The sequence below is a fragment of the Podarcis filfolensis genome (genome assembly GCF_964270895.1).
Source record: "Podarcis filfolensis genome assembly, chromosome: 1".
Taxonomy (NCBI): domain Eukaryota; kingdom Metazoa; phylum Chordata; class Lepidosauria; order Squamata; family Lacertidae; genus Podarcis; species Podarcis filfolensis.
In genome coordinates this window covers 25,102,214-25,126,550 of record NC_139604.1, presented here as the reverse complement: position 1 = coordinate 25,126,550, position 24,337 = coordinate 25,102,214, and the positions used below count along the sequence as shown (strand labels likewise).

The following is a 24,337-nucleotide window of genomic DNA, read 5'->3' as shown; positions in this document are numbered from 1 at the left end:
CCAAAATTCTGTAGCTGGCTTTTTGAGAGGTGGGCAGTGGCTCCACCTCCTGCAATGACCAACATGCCCAGCGCTGACCTCCAGCTTCCCTGCTGCTTGAAAGCCCACCCCACAATGCCCAGCAGTCACAGTGCTGCCTAACAGCCCGCCAAGCACCCAGTGTGTCCCACCCCCCAGCTAGCTACGCTAGTTGTGCTGCTTTGTTGCAGCAAGAAACAAGCCAACCCCAAGGAGCCTTGTGGCATCACAGGCCTCTCTGCCCCTCGAGACTCTTCTGAGGCCACACCCACTTCTCATGGGCCACGCCCCTCACCAGCATTGCTTTGTGCTCTCCTTGAATGTTTACGCCTGGCTGGAACATGTCCACAAAGTCTTCATAATTCGTTTCGCTTGCCAGGACTCATTATTTGCCAGTGGAATAACAGCAGGCGATAGACCCTGGAAAGGCCACATCCAAGATCTAGCCATTCAGAACAGACCCAACTCGGTTAGGGCTCTTCAGGTGGTGGTGGGTGGGGGAGAATGAGCATGTTCAAGCATCTTTGGGATGCTACTGAAACAGAAATGAGAGGAGAGGAAACTCTTCTTCTCTAGTCCTGTTATCTGTCTTTTACTTGCTGCCAAACCCTTCTGGGGACCATCACACCACAGCTGATGAAGGAGGACAGTGGATAATGGCACTCTATAGAGCAGTGGTTCTCAACCTGTGGGTCCCCAGATGTTGGACTACAACTCCCATCATCCCTGAGCTCTGGCCTTGCTAGCTAGGGGTGATAGCAGTTGTAGTTCAACAACATCTGGGGACACACAGGTTGAGAACCACAGCTGCTTTCCCATCAGACTTTGAAAGAGTAATAAGTTAGGTGTCCCGGACAAGAAGATTTATTGCCTTACATGTCTAACCCAATTTTCTCCCATCATGGAACCCAAATGATGGTTCCTCGAGGGCTGCTGATACTCCGTGGCACATTGCCTCTAACATGGAGCTTGCACATAATACACCTGCCGGATCAGGTGATGTCTCCACCTAGCAAGGCTCATGCAGGCCTCAATACTGAGAAGACTCGCTGAGGATTTTTCAGAACATATGCTACTGTCCTATTCTATGGCTTTCAGTTCAGGGCTTCTTTCAGACATGGGTTCCTTTTCTCTATAAAACAGGTCTGGGAGCACATTGTTCATATGTGGACACCCCCAGCCCCCGATATATCTTAAAACTCGTGTGGCTGGAAAAAAAAAAAATGTTACGACAAATGCAGATGGGCTGAAATCAGCTGATAAAAATGCATGTGACAGCCAACTTGGACCATACGTCAGTGAACTGTGGAAACAGTGATATTTTGTCATATAGCACAGACACAGAGACATGGGTGTGATTGGGTCCAGGGGGACACAGAAGATGCCTGATTAAAACCACAACCTTTCCCCACATCTGGTTACGATTACTTCAGGGAGCAAATATGCAACGAGAGTCTCTGCGGATAACGAGCAGGATGCTGCTTTTGCATAAACGATAAATTCCTATTACCGTCTATCCCTTCGGGTAAAATAGCACGAGGACTAAGCCCTTTACGGTTGACATCCCAAATCATGGCCTTATTATTGGGTTTGCAACATCCAGAGAGACTGCCCTGCAGCTTGCCCATCTCGGAGTCCCATATGCCTAGACCACCCATTTGTATTCAGACCTCCTGTGCTTGGGTGAGTGGGAACAGCAGCATATGTTTCAAAGGTTGTGCATACACCATACTTTTAAAAGCCATTCTCCACCCTTGAAAGAATCTTGGGAGCTGTAGCCACCTCCTCACAAAGCAGTGTGCCAAACAGATTCTGGGCACTGGGCTTTATAAAGGAAAAACGCGGAGACTACAGATGTTGCATTCTTAAGGAAATCAGCCCTGAGTGCTCACTGGAAGGACAGATTGTGAAGCTGAGACTCCAATACTTTGGCCACCTCATGAGAAGAGAAGACTCCCTGGAAAAGACCCTGATCTTGGGAAAGATGGAGGGCACAAGGAGAAGGGGACGACAGAGGACGAGATGGTTGGACAGTGTTCTCAAAGCTACCAGCATGAGTTTGACTAAACTGCGGAAGGCAGTGGAAGACAGGAGTGCCTGGAGTGCTCTGGTCCATGGGGTCACGAAGAGTTGGACACGACTAAACGACTAAACAACAACAACAAGTTCAGCAACATCTGGAAGGCTGGAGGTTTCCCACACACAGCATAATGACTTTGGCCATGGTCTTCCCTTCCTCATACAGAATTCTCACTTTTTTTCAGTTTAGCACAAGATGGCTGTTTTCATTTCACAGGGAGATTTTTATGTTGTTCCAAATGCAGATCTCTTCATTGTAGTGCTCTTTGTTTTCCAGCAAGCGAAAACCCCGATCCCAAGGAGATTGGACTCTTTCCTGCAGTCTGCTAGTGTTTTTTGTCCCCCCCCATTTTTTTTTGTAATTCAGGGATATATCCTTTGAAATGCCTGGTGGAAACAGTCTCTATCGTGAAGCAGCCAATTAGTCCCAAATGCCTTCAAGTTGCACTTTTGGAACCCCATGATCAGGGCGGGAAATGACTCCTAATAATGAGGATTACTCCAAGATTGAAAGTTTATACATACCACTCTCATCAAGCCACAGCATCTGGATTTTAACTATGTTTGGAGCATGCCTTAAACGTTTAGAGAGCCGTCTATTTTTAAAACAATGTTCCTATTGTTGGCTTGGGCAGGCATAAGTTAGGCTGCCATTTCTGCAAGCCTGTAAAAAGGGAAATGGATAAGGGAATGATGACATGGCTGGGGCTGCTCCTATATAGGCCTTTATGCCTATATAGCTAATTTATGCCATGAAATGGGGAACTTGTGTCTCTTCAGAAGTTGTTGGACACCAGCTCTTATCAGCCCCAATGACCAGGGATGATGGGGTTTTGTAATCTATCATCTGGATGACTATTTATGTCAAAAAGTGTAGGGGCTAGTATGCAGCCTTGTTTCACACCTTTTGATGTCTTGAACGCTTCCAACAGGCATCCTCTCGCACCCGCTCTAACTCTTGCTTCAGTGCCACGATATACTTCCCGAATTAATAATAATCGTCTATATTGGCATTTGAGAGTTTCTCCCACAATCTGTTGTGGTTAATTGAGTCGAAAGCTGCTGATAGGTCAAGGAAGGCAGCAAAAAGTGTGCATTTCTTTTGACTGGTATATTTGTTCATAATGTGAGGCAACATAAAGCATTGGTCAGTGCTGCTATATCCAGCTCTAAACTATTGGATGCGAAAAGACTTTGACCATTCAAAAAAGCACTATACAAATGTTTTCCTCACTTTATAATATCCCACCTGTCCTCCGAGGTCCTCAGGTTGGCATACGTGGATGGATAGAACCCATCCCATTGTATCATCCCAATGACCTGAGGTGAAAAAGAGAACAAGAGGGGGGGGTGGTTTAAGGTCACCCAGTGTCAAGGCTGTCAAGGCTTCGGGAAAGCTTATCCTGCTCTGGCTGCAGCAAAAGCAGAGAAAACAAGGTAGAGTCCTTTTTAATGAGTTTTATTCAATCCTAATAAGCGAGAGACAAAAGAACGCAACAAGCCTTAACAATGGCGTTGCTCCAATCTGGGCTCCTCCTGCCTCCCTAGCAACAGCATCTTCCCTTACCGTGGCCACTCCTGGTCAAATGTCTTTGAGTCCTTCATTCCTGAATTCTTAACAAACGTCACATTCTGGGAGAAGGGGGATCAGAAATACTTTCCAGTGACAACATGTCATGTGGCTGCCCAACCACAGTTCTCCCCCCTTTCTTCTAACACTTCTCAACTTTTCTGTTCATCTCTCTCTCTGAGAGAGCTCTCTGAGCTGTGACTTTCCTCAACCCTCCCGAAGCCCTGCTGTCAATCAAGGCTGTCTCCCTCTTCTCCTGCAGCGCCAGGAGAAGTGTGTGGGTGATCTCCACCATTCCTCCTCCTCCATCTCGCCCTCTTGAACCCAATCCCTGACACTCAGTGACTGTCGTGGTCCAATCAAGGATTTGAACTGGGGTCTCTACAGTCTGTGGCTGGTCCTCCAACCATTATGTCACACTTGCTCTGCAGTAAATACTAAATGTTGTTATATGCCAAATTTGTTACTAAAATTGCACCTAGCCCCTTCCAAGTCCTATTACCTCTAAGTTTCTTGGAACCACAGGATCTGTTTAACTTTACAAAGCTAATGGGTTACTCCCATCAATAACCATATTCAGAAGAGACTTACTGATTTCAGTAGGTCTACTCTTAGTATAGCTTAGCTATTGCTAAGAGACTCACTGATTTCAGTAGGTCTACTCTAAGTATGACTTAGCTATTGCTAAGAGACTCACTGATTTCAGTAGGTCTACTCTAAGTATGACTTAGCTATTGCCTTATGAAAATGTACTGTGCTCTGGTACCCAAGTCTCTTCCTCTGGATCACAACGGGAACTGCAGTCTCAAAGCCCAAAAACATTCAAGAGGAGAGCAAGGGGGAAACGGTCAGCAGCGGAAAACTGCACCTAAAACCTCGCTGCTAATTAAGGTTCTTGTCCAAGGCTGAACAAGCAAAGCAGCTGCTGGAGTTCAGGTTGCCTGCCATTAAGTGCTACCAGCTGAGACTAATTATGAGGCCTCCCAAAGGTAAGTTAAAACCACATAGAAATCATGTTAATTTGGGTAAAATTTATCTAAAGTGGCAGGAGCAGAATTTACTGACTGCAACAGCACTGACGATATCAGTTTACATTATAATGGTAGGTCCGTACTGATGAAGTTCAGTGTGCTCAGAGCTTTCTGTTATGCTTGGAGTACAATTTAAGAGTCTCTAATCTCAGGTCTGTAAAAAGTAAGAATTTGTCTAAATTGCAAACATTTCCTCAGTGCTGTGTCATGCTAAATGCCAAATGTTGTATTTTAATAAGCCTTCAGGAATTGGTTGACTCTTATGTAATCTCTTTTTTATTCTATACAGCAAAGAGGTTTATCCTCGTAGCCCTGTTTAGCTTCCAGCTATACCTATCTGCAAATGTTTTCGATATCTGCAAATGACTCACTCTGGAGCCGTGCCATGAGCTTCTATGGAACTTCAGGAAAGCTATTCTGTACGTAGTAAATGCTTGAAGATTACATCCGTAGATGGCAAGGGCTTGTCTGTCTTTTAGATATACTGTGTGTGTGTGTGTCTGTGTGTGTGTGTGTGTGTGTGTGTGTGTGTGTGTGTGTGTATTGCTCTCCAGATATAAGGATTTATTATTCCCTGTCACAGCAGCAATAATAGAGCTTGCAAAGATAAAAATATAGAAATCTCATTATGCAATCCCTGGTTGTACAAAATGTGGGTTCTCTGTGTTATGGAGACACATTTCCATCAGATCAAAGAAACCACGGGCCTTGCTTATCCTGAAGACTTCCTTCCAAATGGGAAAACTAGATAATAATGATTATTTATTCAATTTATATGTCCCGGATGGCATCCGTCTTCCCAGCTGGTCTGTCATGGTAATTAAACTTTAGTTGTTTCCATGCAGGAAACCCATCAGAACACTTGCTTAGCAAATCAACCATGGTTAGTAAACTAAGGACAAACCTTGGCTACAGATTGTATGTGTGGGGGTTTGAAGTGGAAAAAGCCATGATCTCTGCTTCAGGTGTAATGCTAAGGCAAGAATTGTGTTGCCTCTGTTGGGAGGGGCAATGAAGGCAGGTGTGCCAAGTGGTGGGGGCTGAGGGGTCTTCAGCCCCCCAAACTTTTTCAAGAAAGGGGCTGGGTTCCCCCAAAATCCTGTGGCTCCACTCCGCCTTCTCCTCCCAGCCTGATGTCCCCATTCCCCACCTGGTGCATGAGCACCGGCATCATGGCAGTGGGACGCCCGCACATCCCAGTCCAGCACACAAGAGACACATGGGGGTGGGACGCATAACAAGACATCTAATGTGATGCATCATGTGATGTGCCCCTGCAGTATGGGGGGCAGGTCAGTGCCCTTGAATGCAGGTACGCACAGATCTTACACAGCAAACTGTGGTTTGTAGCTTACTGTGATATGCAGACATAGCCAATATAGTAAATGCATGATCACTTTTCCATATCTCAGAGCTCAGTCTCTTCTACACTGAACATGCTCACATTTATTTGGTGCCAGGACTGGAAACCTACCCTTCCCTCTGCTTTAAACAGAGGAGAGGGGCAAACAGTTCTCCATAACCAAGCTTGGCAGTGGCTGATGTTGGTGCTTCCCTAGGACTGCTGAAAGGTGGTGCTGGATATTAGGCAAGTCCTGGTTTTAACTTTTTGAAATATGGCAACCTTATTTGCCATAAGTGGCGCTGTGGGTAAAACCTCAGTGCCTAGGACTTGCCGATCGCATGGTCGGTGGTTCGAATCCCTGCGGCAGGGTGAGATCCCGTCTTTCGGTCCCAGCTCCTGCCCACCTAGCAGTTCGAAAGCACCCCTAAGTGCAAGTAGATAAATAGGTACCGCTTTATAGCGGGAAGGTAAACGGCGTTTCCGTGTGCTGCGCTGGTGCTGGCTCGCCAGAGCAGCTTTGTCACACTGGCCATGTGACCCGGAAGTGTCTCCGGCAGCGCTGGCCCCCGGCCTCTTAAGTGAGATGGGCACACAACCCTAGAGTCGGACACAACTGGCCTCTATGGGCAGGGGTACATTTACCTTTTATGCTTCCCCCTCACCTTGGTGGGACAATTGATAGAGGGGGCATGCCCACACAGCCTTGTCGCCCTGCCTCATATTCTGCTTTTCGAGATGTGGCAGCCATTTTGTGTTACACCACACCCTGAAGCAGCCATTTTGAGACGGTGCTCACGGCGCTTCCTTAAAATTTCAAATATCTTTGCCGGTCCCGAAAGGTTGGCTATGCACTGTAGGTGCAGTCATAACGGCAAGAAGTAAAAAAAACACAATTTGTAACACATTCAAAATGGGGGGGGGGGGGAGTCTCACAGTCGTCTTGCTCCGTTAATGCGCCATGTGGTTTGGTGAATGCTTATGTAGCAAAAGGAGGGTTTTAACACACCTGACCCAGGGCAGCAAATGAAAACCTTTGAGCCAGCCTATGTCACATACAGTGATATAGCAATTTCTGTCCATGCTGCGTCTTTCTCCTTCAAAGTGTTGGTGCACTTACAAGCCAGGATTCAAAAAGCCTGACTTCTATGCCCTCAAAGTATCACAAGATGAGCTTTCTAATTCGGGTGACCACAGATACATCGCCAAGAAATAGGACAAAGATTTGCATGAAATTTGCATATCCTAATTTACATGTATAGATGTCCATTTAGAAAAGATTATTGTTCTGGAAACAAAAGTACATCTTACCCTAGTGGAGAAGAAAGGGAGGAGACCTGTGTGCCTGCTCAGGTATTAACACCAAGGCCCCTAACTCACCGGACTTTGACCAGACAACCCTTCTGTAAGGTAGGACACCCTAGTTTTATTTGCACTAGCAAGTTATGCTGGCATACTAATTTCATTAATTGCGGGTGACTAAAGGGTTTTAAATAAGGAATTAAAACCTGATTTTGGTGAAGAAGGTCAACACAACTTAGAATAGAATTATTTGGTGAAGAAAGTCAACACAACTGTGCTATTTAAAGCTTCAGTGGTCCACATGATGCTGGCAAACCATTTCAAAACCAGCCTTTGCACTGCATTGTTGCAACCAAGGCAAAACGTGATGAACAAATGTAATAAAAACTGTCCTCCTGTACCTGTTTTTGTTGGAAATGCATCAGATGCCTGACTTCAGCAGCACATCTGACTAGAACATCTGCCCCAGGAGTTTGGCTTTGGAGAGCATTTGTCCTTGCACAGAAGGAAGCCTTGGATTTCTTTGGCTGGGAAGCCTGTTGGAGAGGATTGCATTCATTCCTGGATTTCTGCACAGTCTTTGCCTTGAAACGAGCTTCTAAGACAACAGCAATTGCAATGTTTTGGTTGGTTATCTTAACTCTAGAGGAAGGATCAAACACCTCAGTCAGTTCTTTTTAAAGAACATTTTGCTTCTGCTTCCTTAGCAGAATATTTGTGTTTATTTTCATGTTTCCGCTGCCACAGGGATCTGTTTTGGATCTGGATAACTTATGATTCTCTCTCTCTGTGATATGGGAGCAATGGCATTCAGGTTTGCTGGTGTGTTTAATCTGCACCCCCCCCCATGCTTAACCCATATGCTTGTAAATAGACTCAAATATGACAAAATGCCAAAGTCCTGCAGTAACCACCTTTTGAAGGAAACCCAACCGAGATAATTGTTATCTTATCTGGAGAAGTTGGCTGAGCATAACAGTACAGCATTTATTATTATTTCTCCTTCTTGCACATTCCCATGTTGACTATAGGAGCTATTATAAACGAATATAGTTCTGGTCCAGTTCCCAAGAGACGACTGCTCCATTTGAAAGTGACTTGTCTCTTCAGCTAGGGAAACTAAAAAGAAAATATTGAATGGAAATCTAATGTAGACATCATTTAACATTGGTTTGCTTTTTTTTTGGATGCTAGTTGCTTGTTTACAGTTTGTTTAGAGGTTCGGAAAACGGAATTTAAAGGTCTTGAACCCAGAACCACAACATGAAAGCTGAAGAGGAGGACAATGTACTGGATGAAACCATTTATTACCGTAGTATAAAAGTTCAAGACGTAATTAGACTGCAGTTGAAACTGACACAGCAGCATCTACAGCTGTGATATTTTCAAAAGGAATACTATGTTCCGATCCTATCCACTCCAGTGTTCTTGCATCTGCTAACGGGAAGAACCAGAAGGTTTAGTAACTCCCTGTGTTACTAAATTGTAATTCTGATGTTCTTAACTTTAGGGGGGGGGGGAAACAGCTGGTGATTCAGTAACAGAAATGTATTCATAGCTGAGCTAATTACTCTGGGCACTTGAACATGCAGGCTTCACCAAATAATTGTGGTTTATGGAAGTGTCTTTCTGCTGAAAAATAAAACCTGTTCTCCGCAGGTGCAGAATAATTCTTACATAAACACACAGGAAAAAACTGTAGCCACTCATAAAAGTGAGCGGTTGCAAAGAATATCCACCTTAAAAAAACCCCAAAACAATATTCTAGATGCCCAGTCTTTAGGGAGAGGAAGGTTATTATTCCAAATTCCCAGCATGAGATTTTCCAATAAAAATTGGGGGCAGTACAGTACAGATACAGGGTGAGTCCTGATGCCCCGTGGATACAGAGTACACATGTTCTGAAAAGACTCACCCTTTACTAATACAGAAAAACAATATAAGACATTGGCAAGCGCCAACATTGGTGGGCGTGTGTGTGTGTTACATTAGGTTGACTCCTAGAGATGATATATAATGAAGGCATACTCAGGAGTAGACCCATTGAAATCAATGAAATAGGAGCGAATGTCTGCTCAGAAGTGCTCCCTTATTTTTTCCAGAATCTGCCGTATCTCGCCCTAGCCCATCCTTGGTTTGCACTGGAGGGTTGGCACAGTCCCTGGAACTGCATGGCTCTCTGTCCTTTCTGCAAACAGAAAGGTAATTCTAGATCCACTCCAATGTATTTGTTACTTATTAAGGTGACTGCCTCAAGGCCCCCCCCCACGCCAACCTCATATGGACAATCTAGTGAGAAAACTTAGAAGACTAGCATGTTTTTCATGGCGCAAACTTTTCACAGGCACAGTCATTAAATGCACTGTGAAAACTTCTGCCAGTCTTTAATTTGCTTTGGCGCTTTCATCACTGAGCAGAACAATGTTCAGAAGGCACTTGGAATACTGAAAATAGAAAAGAAAAAAGAAGAAGAAAGCCAGTAGTTACGTTTTACAACTCTGTTCAAAGGGCTGGGAGCAGGCTGGCATCCAAAGAGATGAAGCCGGTTGCTCAAAACTGCAGGAGCATCATCTGGTTGGCCACTGTGAGAAGAGGATGCTAAACCAGCTGGGCTCTCTGACTGCATCCAGCAGTTTCTCCTTACGTTTATGCCTCCAACAGTGACTCAAGTGCCCTGCTTTAAAATCAAACAACATTTCCTGTGACTCAAATAAAAATAAAAATTGTACTTTTAATTCTGTGGAAAATCGCGATGGTGCAACTCAGCGTCTTATCTGCTTGGATGTGGGAGAAGGTTCGCCTGCATTTTACAATCATGTTTACTAGGAAGTGAGTCCGACTGAAATCAACTTAGGTAGTGGGGTAGAAAAGCTGGAGGGGAAAAAAAAAGCTCATTTACCAGAAGTAAAGTATTGAGCGTCAACTCTGGGAGTGCAGATTTGATTCTGTCCAAACTAAGCCCATTAGAACAAAATATACATCAGGAAGTTTAGTTTGGTCAGAATCAAGAGCACACTTCCAGAGTTAACGCTAAATACCGTACTTTTCCGTGTATAACACGCCCCCTATTTTGGGGGACTCAAAATTAAGAAAATGGGGGGGGGGAGAGATTCCCCAAAATTATTGAGCTTTATTGGGGGAGGATTGCCAAAAGTTGTTGAGCTTTTTTTGGGGGGGGCAGAGTTTTTGAGCTTTTTTTAATTACCGGAAAAAGCAGCAAATCACCCGCCCAATTGCCACAGCAACAGCCAATCAACAACAGCCCTTGCAGCAGCCACCAATAACGATCTTCAACTCACGGCAGCAACCAATCCCATTGCCCCACAATGCACTACCCATGTATAAGACAACCCCTAATTCTGAACGTTATTTTTTAATTTAAAAAACCCCATAGTCTTAAACACCGAAAAGTGTGGTACGTCAATTCTCATAAATAAGCCGCCATAGCTGCTAGAGGGCCATGAAAATTTGTGTCTCGGGCTTTTGAGACTCATCTGCCCACGTACTATCTGAAACCAAAGGGCATTGGTTGCCAGGTGTGACATATATTGGAGTTATTTTCAGCTCTCCTACCCCACTAAGGTGGCTAGTGAAGAAAGTCTTCCTTGGGTCGGCTCTCAGCTGCTGCAGTCCATAGCAAGCAATCTTGTGCAAGCACTGCCACCTTCTGGTTACAGTTACCTGTACTTCACAAAATACAAACAGCAGCGCATTGCTCTTCTGAGCATTTGCAGGGTGTTTCCAAAGTCAAAACATGCGCATGACAGCTTAGCACACGCAACTGGCGGACCGCAAGTGGGGAGCCAACGCAGACACGGCCCATTCCATCCTTTGACTGCCAAACACTGAAGCGATCGTGCTTGCTCACGACCATTTGAGCGCTCTTCAAAAGTGGCTTAGAAACCGGGACGTAATGCGGAACATTCTAGAATGTAGGTGGGCTATGTTAACACCCAGTGAATTCTGGATAAAGCTCACTAACTACAATAACCAGAAGTAAAATAGTTCTTCAGACCACAATTTTTCTTCTGTGCTGCTGAGTAGTCTATATACCTTCAGTTCCACAGGTGGAAATTATAGTGTTCTTTTTCAGCGCAAGAAAAGACTGTTTTGTAGACAAAGGTTGGGAGGATTGAATGGGAGAAGGGGTAGGGGGGAAACCTACAGTTCCTCCACTACTGATCAAGTCTCAAATCCAAAACCAGAAAAGAAAAGCTCCCAGTGAACATGTCACTCATGAAACAAGCGTCTCTTCCCCTGTTCCAAATGAGCACTTGGGAAGCTTCGTAACATTCTTGCAGCATTCGAGGAGATAAAAGCTGTGTCCACAAAGTCTGATGTTCTCCTTTTCCCTCTTCAAGGAGGCATTATCTAATACTTCCATTGTCACTGCTTCAGTTTGAATTCATTCTGCGGCTCAGAGTTCATCCTGATTGTTGGGAAGGAGCAAAGAGAGGGAGGAAAATAGATAAAAATGACGCAGTAAACCACGAAGAAATCTTCCTTTTATGTTTGTGCGAAGCAGCTTTTGCCAACCCAAGAGTCTTGGACTACAATTCCTATCATCCCTGACCACCAGCTGTGCAGGATGAGAGTCATAGCCCAACAAAATCTAGACAGCACCAGCTTGGGAGAAGCTGTCATAAAGGATGGTCTTCGGAATATTAGAATAATTTGCCTCCACTGCCATGCAGTGCCAGATAAGCAAGATATTTAATATATTTTCTTGAAGAAGGTCTGAACTTTTTACAGTGGTACCTCGTGTTGCGTAACCTCCAGGTTATGGAATCTTCGGGTTATGGCTGCGGCAAACCCGGAAGTGTATACGTCCAGGTTTCGCTGCTCGTGCATGCGCAGAAGCGCTCTATCGTGCCGCACATGTGTGCAGAAGCGGTGCTTTTAGTTACGGATTTTTTGGGGTGCGCATGGCACCTCAAAACAAATTAAATCCGTAACAAGAGGTACCACTGTACACCCATAAAGTAAAAGAACCCACCAGTACGGGTATCTCCAAATTCATTTTACTCCTTTGGATCCAATACCATGACATTGATTCCACCTTTCCTCAAGATGTTGCGGGTGATACTATACTACCAACCATGGAAGGGAGGAGTCAGCTACCAAATACAGTCGTACCTCAGAATTCGAACGCCTTGCGAGACAAACGTTTTGGCTCCGGAACACTGCAAACCCGGAAGTGAGTGTTCCGGTTTGCAAACATTCTTTGGAACTCGAACATCCGTTGTGGCTTCTGTGGCTTCCGATTGGCTGCAGGAGCTTCCTGGAGCCAATCGGAAGCTGCGCCTTGGTACCCAAATGTTTTGGAAGTTGAATGGACTTCCGGAATGGATTCCGTTTGACTTCAGAGTTACGACTGTACCGATATTGCAATTTAGCTACTTGGCTACCGCAGCACATTGTCATTTGGCATCAAAACATCTCTTGTCAATTGCAGTGGATCCTTAGAAGCATTTGAAATGCTTCTGTCCCAGCAAACACAAATGCAAGAGAAGGGGTGGTATAGCTGCTGCACACCGAATTTCAGGGGTTGTCTCTGACAGTAGCTTTGTATTTTCATTCTGATAAGGCAGAGGCAACTGACAGTCACTGATTCCCCCTCCCAACCTATTGCCCCCTTCATCCCATATCCCACATACTGTTCCAGATAGTCTCCTTAGTTCTCAGGATCATCTTTTGGGGAGGTGGCACAGAGGGTCACAGTGGGTAGGAGACTTTTTTTTTTAATCAGGTGCCCCTGCGTAGCATGATCAGATCCAATCGCAACAAATCCACTGTTGGGTGCAACCCACGAACACAAATAGCCAGAGGAGAAAGATATTAAAATATCTGTGTCAAATTCAACTGTGGGTTGGGGGGGGAATTACCTTGTTTCTGGAAGATTTTTTCCTCTTTTTCTTAATATCCTCTACTTTCTCCATCAGGAGTTCGGCTATGGCTTTTGCATCATGGCTGTCTATGTGCTCCCCAAATGCATTTTTCTTAAAATGAAACAAAAACAAACACAGAGGTAAGGTCTCAGCCGGTGTACCAGATCGAGCTGGTAGACAGTCGCCCAGGACACAAAATTGACCTGCACCTCCATGGACAGCTGTGAGTCCAAAATGACTCCCCAAATACACCCCTTCTTGCGTGCATAGCATGTGCTCCATGACAGAACTACACCCCTCCCCGCCTCACACGATGGAGATTTCTGTGCCTTTACCTTTGCTCCTTGGTAAGGATAAAACTTCACTGTTGGATAGGCTCTGATGCCAGCAGATTGACACGTCTGCGCGTAAGCCTGGCAGTCAACTTTCCCAGCTTTCACTTTCCCTTTAACAGCCTTAAAAATTGAGGAGGAGGAGGAGACAGGAGTTAAAACTTATTGCTAAAAAAAAAAGGAGGTCCCCACTGACATCTGCTTCCACAATTGGCAACTAGTTTTACTAGTGAGATGCTCTGAATAAGTGGATGTGAAATCCACAAGGCAGGGGCTGTCAAGGTTTTGGGGCCCATGAACCCGTGCACAAACTGGAGACAATGACCCGGGCACCAAAGGCCGCAACCAAGCACACACAACTTCTTCTATGGGCTACAGTAGAATGTTCCTCACAAGGCTTAATTTCAGTGGAGGGAGAAAACCCTTCAGGTGACACAGAAGGCCTCACTGGGCATGTGTAGGGCTGGCATACAACCGAGTTTTCCCAGATACATCCAGGAATCAGGCAGCCATTTTGTGTCTGGGCAGATTTTTGGCGAATCATTCAGAAAATGCTAATCCAAGAGGAAGAAAAAAGCTCAACAACTTTGCCCAGATTTTCACTTTGGGGAATAGGGCAACCCTAGGCATGTATGCAGGGGCCACCATGGCTGCAATGCATCGAAAATAGCTTGGGAGGAAAAGGAGAGCACTGAACCGACAGTGACTTGCCATTGCAGGGAGATCAGGCTGTTTACCTTAGCTAGGATCTCAAATTCCGGAGCAAAATTTTGGCAAGGGCCGCACCAGGGAGCATAAAAGTCGACGACCCAATGCTCTTTCCCGTTCAAAACTTTGTCGGTGAAGCTCTGAGGTGTCAGATCCAGAGACACCCGAGGTAAATACCTTTGAAAAGGGAAAAAGAAAACAAGGAACTTGGGATTGCAGAGTCACACAAACTACTCCTCCCAAAACTAGCGGCCTGTCACCAGGAAAGGTCCTGTTTGTGCCTTCTATTCACTTGTTGGCATCAACACCTGAGTGGAGGAAGACCTATTGAATAGGTTCTCCCCTGGTGTCCAAAAATAGGACTGCAAAGGTCTGAAGAGCATTTTTTGGGAGGGCTTCATGCATACAGCCTTCAACACAATCGGAAAGTGAGGCAGTCAGTACAACAGCATAGATGGTGGGGATGGCGATGGTGGGGCTCACCTTCATGGCCCTACAGCCCCCTCCATTGATTATTCTATGTGAGTCAGTCCCACCCCCCTGGAAAAAGTACGCTGTGAATAATGTTTTGAGGCAAGCACTCACCCTAGCGCCCATCTTCTCAGCGAATGTGCATCTCTGTTCCAGCCGTTGTAACTACTGTTAAAAACAGAAGCATAAAATCAAAAAATAAATAAAAAAATCAAAATGGGCAGAAAGAGGCAACACCTCTGTAGCACACTTTCTGTTCACTGGGTTCACACAGTGCCCACCCAAAGATCATGATATTTAGCTGGGCACTGGATTCTCTATTTCAGCCAACAGATTTTCCCCACACAGGGCAGGATTCATCTCATGGGAACTGCCAGGGGAAGCCCCACGCAAGGACTTCCACTTGCACGATGCCATTTCCCACCCCACGTAACACCCCCCCCCAAATAGACTCTGGGTCTGGCGTCTGGGGAACCCCCAGGACAGTGCATAGGCGGAGGAGGAAGAGGAGAGGAGACTATCTGGCAAGGTGAAATGCTTGCTCAGGTGGAACACCCAAAACCCTGCTGGGTGACACACCAATATTAGAAGAAATAAAGATAATAGGATATCAATTATCAAATGAGCCCATTGACTATACAGTCGCACCTTGGATCCCGAACGCCTTGGTATTCAGACGTTTTGGCTCCCGAACGCCGCAAACCCGGAATTGATTGTTCCGGTTTGCGAACGTTCTTTGGAACCTGAACATGCAACGGGGCTTCCGTGGCTTCCAATTGGCTGTAGGAGCTTCCTGCAGCCAATCAGAAGCCACACTTTGGTTTCTAAACATTTTGGAAGTCGAACGGACTTCCGGAACAGTTTCTGTTTGACTTCCAAGGTATGACTGTATAGAGAACTACGGTTAATAAGTGGTGGTTCTAAATACTCCTAAACACATATATTATTTGGGTAAACTGAAGACGCAATTGCCCCAGGAGATCAAGAAATGGTTACCCATCTTTTAACTGTAGCCTACACATGATTATAGCGTGGAAATGGAAATACTTGGAAACATCTACGTTAAAAAATGGGTTCTAAGAATTGGGATATTGCTTTACGGGTCAGATGAACAAGTATCCTTAGCATCAGGCAAGCTAGAAAGGGTGGCAATACTTCTGTTGCTTATTGTAATAACTGGAATGCAAGACAATATTAATTCATACATGCTTTTGGAAGAAATCTAACATTTGTATCGATAACGCTCTCGGGTAAAATGTAATGGCAAATTATTAAATGTAATTGAAAATCTAACAATTCTGGCTATAAATAAAAAAATATAAAATCAGGTGAGTAAAAGGACAATTTTAAATAAATAAGTAAAGAACACCTTATGATAATAAAAAACACACCTCTCTAGGTTATAACTTGTACTTTCTAATAGATTAAACCTTAAAAAGGGGAGGGGGGAGAATGATATTTAATTGTCAGATTGTGGCACCAAGGGAACTCCTGATTTAGTCTAGTCTGATTATCAGATCTATAGCACTAGTAAGTCACATAATACGCATGGTTTTCAGTAAGTATTTAAGAACAAATCTAAGCAACTTGCATTACTCACTAGTACTGATAAGATGACGCTGATTTTTGCGGGAAAAGTCTTATTTCAGGATAACCTTGAATGTTTTCTTGATGACAAAGGGAGAAATATTTTTGGCAGTCCACACTACCAACTGAAACCAGTCCATTCAGCAACTGAAACAGAGAAACAATTATTCATTTAAATCTGCAAAACTTGGTGAAATATAAGACCCCTCCACTTTTAAAATAAACATCCTGTACTGATCATTGGTATGCATGCTAGGGGTATGTGTGTCTCAATATCTCAAAATGAAAATGAACAAGGAACTAAGCATTTAGTGATCAGATGAGCATGATTGACACTGGGCACTGAAAAGAACTGATTGCTTGGTTTTACCCTGGCCATCCTCTTCCATTCAGGCATTAAGGCTTGGCAAGGACCACACCACGGAGCATAGAAATCAACCATCCAGATTTCGTTAGCCTTCTTTTTCTTCACCAACTCACTGAAGGTCTCGGGTGTGAGAGAAACTACTGACGGGTTCATGAGATCCTAAGGCACAGAAAGGAGGAAGGCTCACTTCGTCTGCTCTCAGAATTTATAGAAGGAACAGCTCAAGTTGTGTAAAGTCATTTGCAATTTGTTTATAGTACGCGCGCGCGCGCGCACACACACACACACACACGATTGCCGTATTTCTGTAACTGCCATCTGTTTTAACTGAGTTGAGAATTTTAAATTGTTGAAACCCAGCGTTCGACCTGCTGATGAAGAACTCCACTTTTGGCTTCAGCTCCAACTACTTTTTGACCCTGTCCATCACCGGCATGTACCCTCCCCAAAGCTCTTGGACAGGGGAAAAAAGGTTCCCCACCCCTGGCTGAAGGCAAGCACTGGGAAAACAAATCACATACCAAGAATGGCTTACAAAATCATGGGATATGAACAAGTTGACTGAGGTTACGTGACCCAGCTTCTGGAAAGAACCTTTTTCAACTCTACACTATCCTTTCTGAAGTGAGGCGGCCAGAACTTTTCACAGTATTCCAATGTTTTCTTTCCAATTCCTTTCCTGATGTTCCCTAGCATGTAATTTGAAGAAGAAGAAGAGGAGGAGTTTGGATTTGATATCCCGCTTTATCACAACCCGAAGGAGTCTCAAAGCGGCTAACATTCTCCTTTCCCTTCCTCCCCCACAACAAACACTCTGTGAGGTGAGTGGGGCTGAGAGACTTCAGAGAAGTATGACTAGCCCAAGGTCAGCCAGCAGCTGCATATGGAGGAGTGGAGATGCGAACCTGGTTCACCAGATTATGAGTCTACCGCTCTTAACCACTACACCACACTGGCTCTCTTTTTCACAGCTACCACATACAGGGTTGAAACCTTCTTCGAGCTATCCGCTATGGTCAGTATGGTAGGTTTCCTTCAACCTTCCATTCAGGAACTCAAACACCAAACAACAACTTTTAGTGAAGCAACAGAAAATTCACAAAATTCAACAATTACCTCAATAAACTCCAGGATCTGCTCAGAAGAGTGATGCCCCTCGTATTCGTGAGTGTGAGACTGGTTGAATACCACCGTTGTTGGGTAAGCTCTAATGTTGTGCTGCGAAAGATCAAGATGAAAACATCTTCAGAAATCATAGGGAGAGATCCCCTTTTAAGCCTCAACTGATTTCTGCCTTTTCATTCAGTACCTGGGCAGGTGAAGTTCTCAGGGCTGAAACCTGAGGGCAGATCCATAGCCCACATACAAAGCACATCCAAGGCACATTTCAGGTTTTCATGACTTCCCACCCGCTGGAAAGAATTTTGAGAACCATAGCTCCAATACACAGCTCCCTTAACAAACTACAGTTCACAGGATTTTTTGATGGAAGCCATGTGTGTTCAATGCGCTTTAAATGTATTGTGTGGATCTGCCCTTCAAAGGAAACCTCCGTTACTCCAATAATTGCAAAAAACCCCACAAACCTCTGCGGTATAGAGAAGGCCTGTGCAGCATAACAATGAGAGGGATGTTGGCTAGTGTTTTTAAGTTAAAAGTTGTACAGATTTCTGTTTCCTGTAATACAGTGATAATGGGCTGTATCTAATGTTAGTCATACTCAGAGTAGGTCCACTGAAATTAATAGGCAGGACTAATTTTAGGCCCATTAATTTCAATTATTCTGATCCGAGCAAAACTTAGTTGGATAGCATCCTATAGTTTTTAATTCTTCTAAAGTGCCTTGCACTCATTTTTTTATAGGTATAAAGAGGTGAAATATAATATCATGCAAGGAAGGAATCTTCTCAGCTTTTTAGATCTCAAAACTCAGGCCTTTACTTTAAAAATAAGTCAGGTTTCTGGTAGGCTTTCCATACAATGGTGTCTGAAAATCTAGTTCTTTTTGTGTCTCTTTAAATAGTGTCTTGCCAGTCTTCTAAGTCAGCTCAAATTCCATGCCTTCTTCCTATTCTATGAACTTTTATTTGCAAGACTCCCAAGTTCATGGAGTTTCATGTCTGTGAGAGCTGAAAAGTATGCAGGAGTTAAAGAGGCTTACAAAAAAAGTTAGCGTGACTTACAGGTGCCATAAGCCGGCGCACACAGTGGGGATTTTGTATGAATTGCGGTCCAATTAATTTTCATCACTTTGACTGCAAAACAATTGGGCTATCACTTTTCAAAACTGGAACAAAGCTATGTTTATGTGGGGGAAATATTTAAATTTGCAGTTTACCATGTTGCAAATCCCTTCATGAACTGTACAGTCTAGTGTGCCAAATTTCAGTTGACCATAGAGTTGCTTTGATGCTTTCCTCAGTTCCGGCAGCAAAGCTCGACAAGGGGGGCACCACTGAAGAGAGAGAGAGGAAAAACAACAACCACCAAATATAAATTTCTCACCAAATACAGTAAATTATTTCTTACTCTCAGATATTAGACACTGATAGAACATTTCCTATGGTTCCCAGAAGGGTGTCCTGGGATCTCCCTCTTCATCCCCAGAGAAGGAAGCACCAAAAGAGGTTTGCCCTTGCTAATTTCCCCCACTGTGGGGGCAGACACCTCCAATCCCTTGCCACTCAGCTGGTGATCTGACAGTGGTATTGTCAAAAGGGGTGTGTGCTAGGGGCTGGATCCAAAAACAGGGGTAAGGGGAAGTATACCAGCCCTGGAGATGACATAGTGATTTCCCTTCCTACTGGGACCAATAGGAGGAAAAGTTTGGGTGGGAAACACATCAGCCCACAAAAGAAGATGAAAAGCCCACAGATGTGAGCCTAGCAGATTGAGGGGGGGGGCTGGGTGGTTCCTGCACTTCCAAGATTCTCCCCACAATCCTGGTAGGAGAGCTATATATTATCTTCTCCCCAAAACAAATGATAAACCATTTTCTGACTAAAATGATATGACGAATGACAACTGTTCACAAGCTTATGCTGCAGACAGATGTAGGGTAAATGCCAACGTGGCCTTCCTAATTACGTGAGCAGTTTGGAATTTCCCGAAGAGGCTGTGAGCTCTTTCCATTGAGTTTTTCTAAAGAGATGGAACAGGTGGCTCTTGGGGATGCCTTAGATACAGGACACATGGTCTTGAGGCAAGGCGCTGATGATATTCAAATATTTAAAGGGCTTTCAAGAGGGAGAGGGCTTGCTTTCTCTTGTCCGGACTGGAGGAGCCAAATCAATTGCTTCAAGTTACAAGAAAGGAGATTCCAACTAAAGATTAGGAAGAACTTTCTGATGGCAAGAGCTGTTCCAACAGGGGAACAGACTCCACTGTCTGTTGTGGACTCTCCTTCCTTGGAGTTTTTTAAGCAGAGGTTGGATGGCCATGCATCATGGATGCTTTAGTTGAGAGTCCTGCAATACAGGTGGGGTTTTTTGGACTAGATGACCCTCACTCCAACTCTACAATTCTATGGTTCTATGGTTGGTGATGTCTTCCATTGTATCCCTTCCTCCTCCAATTCTAAGTGCCCTCTGCTAACCAGGTTAAAGCCGAAAACACTGCTGTTGCAAAAAACTGTGGAATGAAATTTCTACATGCCAGCCTAGAATTGGACTGGTCATGTTGTCCAGATGCCTGATTATCGTCTACCAAAGCAACTACTCTATTCCAAACTTAGAAGTGGAAAGCATAATGTTGGTGGTCAACAAGAGAGGTTTAAAGACTCTCTCAAGGCAAATCTTTAAAAAATGTAGTATAAACACAGACAACTGGGAAACACTGGCCTGCAGGCACTCCAATTGGAGAGCAGCCTTTACCAAAGGCGTCATGGACTTTGAAGATGCTCAAACTCAGGACGCAAGGGAGAAATGTGCTAAGAGGAAGGCATGCTTGGCAAACCCTCACCATTATCAACTCCCTCCCGGAAACCTATGTCCCCACTGTGGAAGGACGTGTGGATCTAGAATTGGCCTCCACAGTCACTTACAGACTCACTGTTAAGGCCATGTTCATGGAAGACAATCTCACTCGGCTACGAGTGATCGCCAAAGAAAAAGAAGCTTTGAAAATTCTTTCACGGTTATAATAACACAGTGGGAGGAACCACTACATTGTGAGGATGGACTTCCACTCAAGCAACAGGACTTCTCCGTCTCTCTCCCCTCAGCCCATTCTCTCCCCCCCAATCTGCTCCAGAACGTCCCCCAACCCTTTGGAACAAATTCTGAAGGTGCACTGGAGATTGCAAGGCAAGGAAAGAAGGAAGGTGAAGTCCTTTTGTTCCATTCACTGCCAAATAGTTTTGGATGCAACACAGCCTACATCTCTATGGGAGAACGAGGTGCTGCAATAGTTACAGGTGCAAAGAAGTCAACAAGCCATGGTTCCTTCTCCTTGCCAGGAAAATTCTGAGGCCCAAGAGTGACGACATGGGAATTCACGCTTTCCTTGGCAAAAGCCACTATGTCGTACAGAATCTTCTTTCCTTCAAAAGAAAAAGAAAACAAAGCATTCGCGAGGATTAGCTCCCTATTATTTGCTAAAGTAGAATGGAAAATAAGGGGAGGGAAAGAACCAAAAAATGTATTTATTTTTCAGTCCAGTTTAATAGGCAATAGGGTTGTTGCATCCAACTAAGTCATCCTTGGACTTAGACCCATTGAACTCACCACAGATTTCAGTAGGATGACTTTGCTGGGATTCAACCCAAAGGGCTGACTGAGTTTTACAAGATCCTTCCCCTCCCAAATGAGGCTTGGTATGTTTAAGTGGCAGTCAGCCATGTCAGATATTAATCACTCATACTTCAGAAATTCACAAGGATGATCACAATAGAAATCAGCGCTCTTTGTGAAAGGCAGAGGAGGATTTATTTTTTTACGAATTCATGAGCCACTCTGCATTTAAAGAACACCCAAGCAGTGTATAAAAACAGACTGCAAATCACAAAGCAATGTTAAAAACGTGAAGCCAGCAAGTATCAAAATTCTAGCAGCAAAGGAGGGAGGAAAATAGAGGGAATATTGGGGGCAGGAAGTCAGCTTTGAAATTTATATAACATTTGTATTAATTTGTATCAATTTGGTCATAATTTGTTTTTTAACTATGGAAAATCAATAAAAATAACTGGCCAAAACCCCCACCAAAATTCTGGCTCTGGAAAAATTAAAGAGCCAAACTCCCAACAGCATAACACAGGGCAAAGCGAGGTAATTTCTTAGAAATTGATCAGAGTTGTACAGTGGTACCTCGGTTCTCAAACAAAATCCTTTCCGGAAGTCCGTTCACCTTCCAAAATGTTCAAAAACTGAGGTACAGCTTCCCATTGGTTGCAAGAGCTTCTTGCACTCAGCAGAAGCCGCTTCACACGTTCGGGTTCCGAAAAATGTTCGAAAACGGAAGCATTTACTTCTGGGTTTTCGGCGTTCAGGAGCTAAACTCTACAATAACGGAGGCGTTCGGGAACTGAGGTTCCACTGTGTAAGCAAGCATCCTTCAGACTAAAAGTGTATCTAAGGGGCAGACATTACATGGGGATGTTTGTAACAAACTCTCCATTCCTAAAATAAAATAAATAAAATAAATAAAATAAAGGGAGGCTTGGGAAGCTAGGATTTTGAGTGGTTTCTCTGCCTCAAAATGTAACTTTCCAAGCTGTTTTGGTGGGAGGGAAGGGTTGGGAAGAAGGAGTGCTTGGGGGTTTAAAAATGACTGGTGTGTGTGTGTGGGGGTGGTCAGCCCTTCCGCTCCCATTCCTCTGTTGACACAGCCACTTGGCGCTGCTTTTCATGTATGTGTGTGCGACTTAGATGCAGATGTTTGAAACTTGTAGCAACTCCGTAAGGAAGATGCATTTACAGACACTAGAAGATTGTTACAATCTGTAACTTTTCTACGCAAGAGTCGCTTACCGTGGTGAATTTCATAGTCATTTATTCCCCTTCCTTTAAAGACTACGACGCACGGCTGATAAACGTACAAATCATTACAAACGTTTGGGGCAGAAAGGCAGTCAAACTTGCCAACCTGTGAAATGAAAAGCCATTTGTTTGTTATGACCCTAGGATAATTTATCCATTAAATATCACAAATACACACTTCTCGCATTGCATTTAAGGGGTTCATGAATGCTATTAAGTCTGTCTATTTTCCCCCATTGAAACAAAAATATAGCAACGTGGGTTAGGTCAGTGATGTGATACTTGTGGCCCTCCAGAGGTTGCTGGACTCCAGACTCCCATCAGCACCATCCAGCACTGCTGTATTCCAGCATCTGCATTCCAACATCTGTAATGCCACAAGTGTCCCAACAATGGCCTAGCCAGAAGGATGAGGTCTCAAGTGAAAGGAGACTACGTAACTCTGCAGGTTGGGGGAGGGGGAGAGATATTGAGCCTAATAATATTCTTTTGAGGCAAGTTCCCAGCTCCACCCCACCCATATCCATCGATTTCACAGGTTCTCCTTATCTCACCTGAATATTTTCTGCTTTAAGGAGGTAACTTAGTTTTTTAAGGCCATGGTCATCTGACTTGCCAGTCTCACCAAACTGAAAGAAGATCAGCCATCGGTGATGGGCAAGGTGATCCTTAAAAAGGGAGGAGAAAAAGAAATTAAGAGGTAAAGACAAATCCATTCATCTGTTAGAAGAATAAGAAACTGGCTTGCTCAAAGCTCTATAGAACTGCAGATTTTAGTCAAAATCAAGCAAGAAAAGAGAGAGGGGTCAAATGGATTCTTTGATTTTGCCCCAATTCAAGTTGCTGAACTTCAGAATACAGTTGTACCTCGGAACGGAATCCGTTCCAGAAGTCAAACAGACTTCCAAAATGTCCAGGAACCAAGCCATGGCTTCCGATTGGCTGCAGAAGCTTCCTGTAGCCAATCAGAAGCTGTGGAAGCCGCAACGGATGTTCGGGTTCCAAAGAACGTTTACAAACTGGGACAATCACTTCTGGGTTTGCAGCGTTCGGGAGCCAAAACGTTCGCCTCACAAGGCGTTCCGACTTACGAGGTACGACTGTACTTGGGATGGCACAAAGCAACACTGACGTTTTGCTAAAGAATTCTGTGTTATATCCCAGAAGACACTCATGGCAAGATTGTGGTGAAATCAGAAACTAAAATGTAATATATATGTATACACACACACACACACACACACACACACACACACACTGTGCCTTGTGGGACATAAGAAAAGGCTGAGGAGTAAACCCTACACAAATCCAGAGTGGAGTCCCTAATATGATTGGATGGCACCTTGCACACTTCCTTCTGGTAGCTCCTGCAGCCAAGCTGGTGCCAAATGTATTGCTCTGCTTTCTTTTGGACCACATCAGTGAGGCCAGGGTGTGTGTGTGTGTGTGTGTTTTGTACTCTGGACAGCCCAGCACCTCCACACCCACTGCCCACGCTTATGCCCCGGAGAGGTCACTTTGGTGCTGCTAATGCAGCCAAAACAATGTGGGAGGCAGCAGTTGCGAGTTACCAGTCTTTTGCAGCTATATTTGGAGGACTATGGTTTCCCTTCTCCTGTTCTGAACCAAGGTTCAGCATGACACCCAAATGCAGTCAAGATGAGAAC

General features: G+C 44.4%; 1 protein-coding gene and 1 long non-coding RNA gene across 3 annotated transcripts in view; one reads left to right on the top strand and one right to left on the bottom strand.

The window, feature by feature from the left end:
• LOC310743828 overlaps window positions 1-24,337 on the top strand; it is a 603,392-nt gene that overhangs the window by 577,325 nt on the left and 1,730 nt on the right. The window lies entirely within an intron of this gene.
• The window catches only part of DNAJC10 (DnaJ heat shock protein family (Hsp40) member C10), a 31,003-nt gene continuing 15,296 nt past the window's right edge, over window positions 8,631-24,337 (bottom strand). For both annotated transcript variants that reach the window (XM_083628581.1, XM_083628582.1), the window contains exons 12-23: window positions 23,225-23,338; window positions 22,662-22,776; window positions 21,108-21,235; window positions 19,034-19,150; window positions 17,812-17,913; window positions 16,699-16,854; window positions 16,342-16,475; window positions 14,856-14,909; window positions 14,300-14,447; window positions 13,566-13,685; window positions 13,228-13,341; window positions 8,631-11,771 (exon numbers count right to left, since the gene is read on the bottom strand). In XM_083628581.1, coding sequence (XP_083484707.1) covers window positions 11,760-11,771; window positions 13,228-13,341; window positions 13,566-13,685; window positions 14,300-14,447; window positions 14,856-14,909; window positions 16,342-16,475; window positions 16,699-16,854; window positions 17,812-17,913; window positions 19,034-19,150; window positions 21,108-21,235; window positions 22,662-22,776; window positions 23,225-23,338 — 1,314 coding nt within the window. In that variant the 3' untranslated portion in view covers window positions 8,631-11,759. The remainder of the gene's footprint in view (window positions 11,772-13,227; window positions 13,342-13,565; window positions 13,686-14,299; window positions 14,448-14,855; window positions 14,910-16,341; window positions 16,476-16,698; window positions 16,855-17,811; window positions 17,914-19,033; window positions 19,151-21,107; window positions 21,236-22,661; window positions 22,777-23,224; window positions 23,339-24,337) is intronic.